At 46.3% G+C, this 7456-nt stretch overlaps 1 protein-coding gene across 1 annotated transcript; it reads right to left on the bottom strand.

Annotated features, from left to right (window-relative positions):
• Positions 1–231: 231 nt before the first annotated feature.
• LOC115396944 (ATP-sensitive inward rectifier potassium channel 15-like) lies at positions 232–1265 on the bottom strand. Its single transcript, XM_030103031.1, has one exon. It carries the CDS (start codon positions 1263–1265, stop codon positions 243–245), a length of 1023 nt encoding a protein of 340 aa, XP_029958891.1. The 3' UTR covers positions 232–242.
• Between the last annotated feature and the right edge of the window lie 6191 nt (positions 1266–7456).

Genomic DNA, 7456 nt, shown 5'->3' with positions numbered 1-7456 from the left:
ATTAAATACATTCCCTTTTACATCTATGTCTTCTTCTGCAGAGAAGCGTCCAACAGGATCCTATTCTGTGAACTCCACTGAAGCTGTTTTGTAGTTTTATATCACTTTATCTTATAATTCCATTAAACCACAAATCACATTTCACTGGTCAAGCTGCTACGAATTTCTCCTGTATTTTACATGTTTTCTATTCAGCCTCTTTGCTACCTAAAAAACATTTCATTGCCTTCCTGATAAACAGTTTACTTCTTCTTGTAGTCCTCCTCCAGTTTCAGCTTCTCCGTGTTGTTGCTGACAAACGCCGGGTCGTTGCTCGCCTGCACTTTGTCGAAGAACTTGAAGTTGGCCACGTAGCGGCCGCTGGGCGTGCTGAACAGCGCCGGCTTGAACTCGTAGCCCCACAGGATCTCCTGCGGGACGTAGGAGGTGCGGCTCTGACACATGGCCGCCGTGGACTCCATGGTGGCATTGAGGGTGACGAGCAGCTCGAAGTCGCGGGTGAGCAGGTTCTCCGCCGTCAGGCCGGACAGGGGGCTGCGCTCGTCCAGGACGTGGTAGAAGGTGAGGGGCAGGATGAGGAACGGGCTCTCGCCGCTGGAGTCCATGTGGAAGTCCACCGAGCTCTGGTGGATCTGCGTCTTCTCGCCCTCCTCCGTCACGTTGGACTGGAACAGCTTCCCCGTCAGCTGGCTCTGGATGAGCAGGCTCTTCCTCATGTTGGCCACCCTCAGCATCAGGCACAGCTGGCCCCGGCGCCGGCACACCACCGCCGACTGGCCTAACTTGATGGTCTCCGCCCGTTTCTTGGGCCGCACCAGCTTGGCCAGGAAGGCGCCGGTGGCGAAGATCTCGGCCAGGCCGGTGATGACGAGCTGGGCCACCGGGGTGAAGATGGCCAGCGGGCACGCCTCGGAGATGCAGCGGAAGCCGTAGCCGATGGTGGTCTGAGACTCCAGCGAGAAGAGGAAGGCCCCCGTCAGCGTCTGCACGTTCAGAACGCAGGGCGTGTGGTTGGAGCTCAGGCCCGGCTCGAAGTCGCCGTTCCCCATGCCGATGAAGTAGAAGATGACCCCGAAGATGAACCAGGTCATGATGAAGGTGGAGGCGAACAGGGTGAGCTTGTAGCGCCACTTCATGTCCACCGCCGTGGTCCAGATGTCGTGCAGGTACAGCTTCACCATGCCCTCCACGTTGTCGATGCACACGTTGTTGTGGCCGTCCTTGTTGACTATCCTCCTCAGGACCGCCGACTTCCTGCCTGCCATGCTGCTCCCAGTCAGAGGAAGATGAATGAACGGAGGTTTGGCTTCGGCTTCAGCCACAGACGAGCTGACGGAGCAAGAAGAGGAGGAGGAGCGTTGGACCTTTGTTTGAATGATGCACACAAGCTTAAAATCTGAACAGGAATAGGTTTAGAATTCCTCACGAAGCTGTTGAATTTAATATGAAAGGCACGTCTCAGTTACAAAGCTACAAAGAAATATTGTTTCTATAAAATGCATTCAAGTAAATGTGAAGGTCACCATTTGGACAGTGTTTCCTTCCTTTAAACTGATTTCATGAGCTGGGTGTTACAGAGACGATCTAATCGAGGGTCTTCGGGAGGAGGTTCCTCCACCTTCAAAAAGCTTGACCAACTCCACACCTGCTCTGTCTCAATCCGTGTATCGTTCGTTCAATTGATATTCAATTAAGAATCAAAACACAAAATATTGAAAAATGAGTCGTTTTTTCCTTTTTCTTGTTTTTAAAATAAAAAAAAATTAATGAAAATTGGTTTGTTTTTCAATATCCCGTTTGTTAAGACAGATAATATACAGCAAATTTGAAATACGGCCACAGAGCAGACTTTAATGTGATTTTTCAATTTCTTCAATCTCCGTGACCCGGAAGTTCTATCGTCTGTGTTTCGGTTTCTGTCGGCGGGAAAGTGGGCGGGTCACGTCAACCTGTGGGTCAGTTTAAGGCCAGCACACACTACAGAATCCCGATCTTCTCCTCCCGGCCGATGCCGACAAGGTCCGACTGTCGGGAGTTCGGGTCCGATCTTCGTGTAGTGTGCGCTGTGTTCAGAGAGATTTTTTCCAGTCGGAGCCTCTCGGGAGGCGTCGGAAGGGGAGATCATCGATAATGAAGATGTTTAATATTTCTGATCGCAAATCCTGTGGTGTGTGGTGCTCTGAGAGGCGCCGATCAGCTGAGAGCTGACCTGTCCACACCCTCGGAATAAAGCTCCCTGATTGGCTGGTGCTGCTGCTTAAAAAAAATCCCCTCTCAGCTGTCAGAGATGGAGACATATGTGAAATATATTTTCAACATGACAGTGAAAGAGAAAAGTCAGAACTCCTAAACTTTGCAGTGCAGAAAGTGAGTGGTTCATCCTCAATAACTGGATCGCTCCTGGATAAACTGGATTTCCTCCATTCAGACCCAAACTCCGATCTGATTCATTCATCTGCATCGCCAGTCCTGCAATAATTCAAAAGTAATAATTCATCTCCATTATTAACCATCACGGAAGAATGAGGAAAAAAATACATGGAAAAAAAAAAACCTTCCTGACTCCGTGCCTTCAGAGCACAGAGCGACGTATAATTAAACTTACCAAAGCTCAATGAGATTTTATTCCAGTGTAAACTATCCAATCTGGGGACAAAGCGAATGATTTAAGATATTTGGTGATTCAAAAAAGTACCACAGACTGCTACTAACTACTATCGCTGTTAAATACCGGTAAGCTAGTTGACGATTTTAACCTGGCTTGTTGTTATGCTAATAAAGATGTGTACGGAGCTGACTCGTTTTCTTTTTTTCTTTTTTTCTTTTTTTGCACCAAAATTGCTAGATTGCTCAACAGAGTAATTTCATCCCAAGCAGTGCGTTGTACGGAAATCACTTTCTGGCAGAAATCAAGTTTTGGCTGATTCCAGTGCACGGAATCAGTTTTTAGCAAGCAAAATAAGCTGATTTTGACATTGTAATGTCCCTTTCCTCATTTTTTAAGTGGTATAAAGTATTGGTTTTACTCAAATGTTGTAAATGTGACTCTGCTGTGTTATATTAAATCATTTTTAGGCAAAATAACAATCCATATACAATACCGGAGGCATGAATCAGCTTTTGGCAAGCAAAATAAGCAGATTTTGACATTGTAATGTCCCTTTTCTTAAATTTCAAACCGTACAACGCACTGCTTGGGATGAAATTACTCTGTCGAGCAATCTAGCAATTTTGGTGCAAAAAACAAAAGAAAAGAAAACCTGTCACCTCCGTGACATATCTTTATTAGCATAACAACAAGCCAGGTTAAAATCGTCAACTGGCTTACTGGTATTTAGCAGCGACATAAGGCAACTGGACGTACAGGAGGCTGTCAAACGCAAACACAAATAAACATCATTGGATGATCAGAAACAAACTTGTTTGAGCCTGATTAAGACTGCTGCAGAGCCACAGGAGCTGCGCTTTTCAGCTGCCCGCGGACTGGAAATCACTTTATGGCAGGGAATCACTTTTTGGCACGACACCCACTTTCCGGCCAACAGAAACCAAAACACAGACGATAGAACTTCCGGGTCACGGAGATTGAAGAAATTGAAAAATCACATTAAAGTCTGCCCTGTGGCTGTATTTCAACTTTCCTTTATTTGATCTGTCTTAACAAACGGGATATTGAAAAACAAACCAATTTTCATTTATTTGTCTTCATTTTAAAAACAAAAAAGGAAAAACGACTCATTTTTCAATATTTTGTTTTTCGATTCTTAATTGAATATCAATTGAACGAATGATACACAGATTTGTCTCGTGCCAAATAATCAAATGTTTTTCAGATGTTTAATATTAGTGTTTATTGTAACACTGAAGCATATTTTCTCCATTTAGTTTGTTTCCACTGCAATCACAGGGAATTCTGTTCTAAAATGTGTTTTTTAACAAAATGATCTTTTTTTGATCCTGATCATTAATCAGTAATTAAATAACAAGAAGTTCTGACAGGAAAAGACGTCCTCCAACCCTGAGAGTTGAATTTTCCACTGATGATCTGATTTAATGACCGTTTTATCACGCAGTAGTCTTTAATATTGTAATGTTGTTTGTTATTATACCAAAATTGCACAATCAAGGAAGACCAAAGTGTGTACTGACTGCAGTTCACCTTGAAACTAAGACTACCTTCAGATCTTCTGGAAATATGAGGAGTTGAATGAAGTTGTTGTATGAAAATACAGAATTGGTGGATTAAATTTTGCACAGAGCCGTCACGGCGTCCACATCCCGACAGGACAAAGCGACTCTTGACACAGCTCTCTTTCTGTGTCACAGACACATGAAGTCCAGGATGAGCAGACATTCAATGAAACACTGAGAAACAAAGTCAGGAAGCAGCAAGAAAACCAGCCAGAAAGGAATAATAATAATAACTATAATAATAATAATAATAATAATAATAATAATAATAATAATAATAATAATAATAATAATATATTGTATTTGTATAGCGCTTTCAAGACACTCAAAGTCGCTTCACAATACAACAAGATAAATAAAACACAGCAGCATAAAATCAACAGAAGAAAAAAAAACATCAAACATCAAAAGCAATTCTGAACAGGTGGGTTTTGAGTTCTTTCTTGAAGGTGGGGAGGTCGGAGCAGTCACGGAGAGGTTGGGGCAGTGAGTTCCAGAGGGTGGGGGCGGCGATGGAGAAGGCTCTGTCTCCCCAGGTTCAGAGCCTGGTCCTACCCGGCAGGGACAGCAGGGTGGAGGTGGAGGAGCGGAGGGAGCGAAATGGAGTGTGGAGGTGGAGCAGGTCTGTGAGGGATGGAGGGGCCAGATGATGGAGAGCTCTGAAGGTGATCAGGAGGAGTTTGAAGTGGATGCGCTGAGGGACGGGGAGCCAGTGGAGCTTGTGGAGGACCATGGTGATGTGGTCACGGGAGCGGGTGTGGGTGAGGAGGCGGGCAGCGGAGTTTTGAATGTACTGTAGTTTATTGAGGGTTTTGGATGGTGTACCGTAGAGAATGCTGTTGCAGTCGTCGATTCTGGAAGTGATGAAAGCATGGACTAAAGTTTCAGCAGCAGAGAAGGAGAGTGATGGGCGGAGTCGAGCTATGTTTTTGAGGTGGAAGAATGCAGTCCGGGTTCTGTGTTTGATGTAGGGGTCAAATGATAGAGTGGGGTCGAGGAGAACACCGAGGTTGCGGATCAGCGGGGATGGAGTGAGTGTAGAGTTATCAAAATTTAAGGTGAACTGTTGTGCGGATTTGGTGATGTTGTGAGGACCGATGATGTCTGTTTTGTCACTGTTTAGTTTGAGAAAGTTGTGATTCATCCATGTTTTGATGTCTGTGAGGCACTGGGTGAGGGGGGGTGGATGTTGGGGTGTATGGATGTGGTGGAGATGTAAAGTTGTATGTCGTCAGCGCAGCAGTGGAAGCGGAGACCGTGACGACGGACGATGCTGCCGAGGGGGAGGATGTAGAGGATGAAGAGGAGAGGACCAAGCACCGAATCTTGGGGAACGCCCTGTGGCAGGGGGGCTATGGAGGAGGAGCAGCGGTTGATGTGGACGAACTGTTGATGATCGGAGAGGTATGACTGAAACCAGGACAGAGCAGAGCCGGTGATGTTGAGGGTGGATTTGAGGCGAGACAGGAGGACGGAGTGGCTGATGGTGTCGAAAGCTGCTGTGAGGTCCAGGAGGATGAGGACGTTCAGATGGCCGGAATCAGAAGCGAGGAGGAGATCAGTAGTGATTTTTCATAGAGCTGTTTCGGTGCTGTGTTTTGAACGGAAGCCGGACTGGAAGGGTTCATATAGACTGTTTGAGCTGAGGTGGGTTTGGAGTTGAGAAGCAATGACTCCTTCGAAGACTTTGGACAGAAAGGGAAGGTTGGAAATGGGCCGGAAATTTGCAGGGTTGTCGGGGTCGAGACCAGGTTTTTTGAGGATGGGGGTGATGGCAGCCAGCTTGAGAGACTGTGGGACAGATCCGGATGAGAGTGAGGAGTTTATGATTTGAGTGATGAGTGGAGAGATGATGAGAAGACAGGTTTTAATGAGTGAGGAGGGAATGGGATCCAGGGAGCATGTTGGAGCTTTAATGCCAGATAAAATTTGTGTTAACTGAGCAGAGGAAATGGGTGAGAAGTGAGAGAACTGTGGACAGGAAGCAGGGGGAGGAGAGTCAGGTGGAGCAATGGGGGCGGCAGAGAGGTCAATGGAAATGTAAATGGTGTCAATTTTGGACTGAAAGAAGGACTGAAAACTATTGCATTTGTCGGTAGTGAATGAGGATGAAGTGTGGGCTTGAGAAGTGTGTTTATGGTAGTGAAGAGTGCCTTGGTGTTATTGGAGCCGGAGTGGATGAGGTTGGAGTAATAACAGGACCGAGCAGAGTTGAGAGCATCTTTGTATTGCTGAATGTATTCTGTGTAGATTTGTAAATGCACAGTAAGACCAGATTTTCTGCACAGTCTCTCAAGCTGGCGCTTGCGGGATTTCATCTGATGGAGCTCGGGGGTGTACCAGGGGGCTGTGTGGGTGAAAGAGACTGTCTTTGTTTTGGTGGGGGCAAGTTCATCGAGGCAGGAGGAGAGAGTGTTGTAATGAGAGACCAGTTCAGAGGGGTTATCGGACGGTGGTGGAGGGGAGGTGGTCAGTTTGGTGGTGAGGAGGGTGAAAGTGCAGGTGGATCGATGGATTTCAGGTTTCTGAAGGTTATTTCACGTTTTGTTTTGGGGGCTGTGAGGGGAATGTGTCTGCTGAATGTGATGGCTCAGTGATCCGATATGTTGAGGTTATGGCTGGAAAGGTTGTGTATAGTGGGACCAGTGGAGCAGATGAGATCCAGAATATGGCCGTGACTGTGTGTGGGAAGATTTACATACTGAGTGATATTGAAGCAGGTGAAAAGGTCCAGGAATTCAGCAGCAGGTTTGGAGTTTGGATTGTCAATGTGAAAATTGAAGTCACCGAGCAGGAGGATGGATGAGGAGATGGAACTTAACTGGGTCAAAAAGTCTGTGAGTTCTGATAGGAAGGAGGTGTTGGGCTTTGTGGGACGGTAGATGACAGCAGTGACAAGTGGAGAGGGACCGGACAGTTTGAAGGCAGTGTGTTCGAAGGAGTGGGTGTTTGTGAGGGACATGGGAGTTCATTTAATGTCCTTATTGAAAATTACTGCAGTGCCGCCACCCTGTCCATCTGAACGTGGGTTGTCAATGCAGGTGAATCCAGGAGGTGTGGTCTGATTAAGTGCAAAATAGTCCATGGGTTTGTGCCAGGTTTCAGTCAAACAGAGAAAATCCAGTTTATTGTCAGTGATGTATTCATTTAGAATGAGCAAGGGCATCGGATTGTTTTGAAAAGTGGGGGGGACAACTAGCTACTGGCAAAAAGTGACTTTGGAGCTGTGTGCGGGTGTGTGTGAGCGTGCGTGTGTGTGCGCGCA

The sequence above is a fragment of the Salarias fasciatus genome, chromosome 11, assembly GCF_902148845.1.
Source record: "Salarias fasciatus chromosome 11, fSalaFa1.1, whole genome shotgun sequence".
In the NCBI taxonomy this organism is placed as follows: Eukaryota; Metazoa; Chordata; class Actinopteri; order Blenniiformes; family Blenniidae; genus Salarias; species Salarias fasciatus.
Note: the sequence above shows the minus strand (reverse complement) of the source record. Positions and strands in the feature narration are given on the sequence as shown.

Bases quoted from the DNA above. Each gene is read 5' to 3' on its own strand.
- LOC115396944 (XM_030103031.1), bottom strand. From the start codon at position 1,265: ATGGCAGGCAGGAAGTCGGCGGTCCTGAGGAGGATAGTCAACAAGGAC.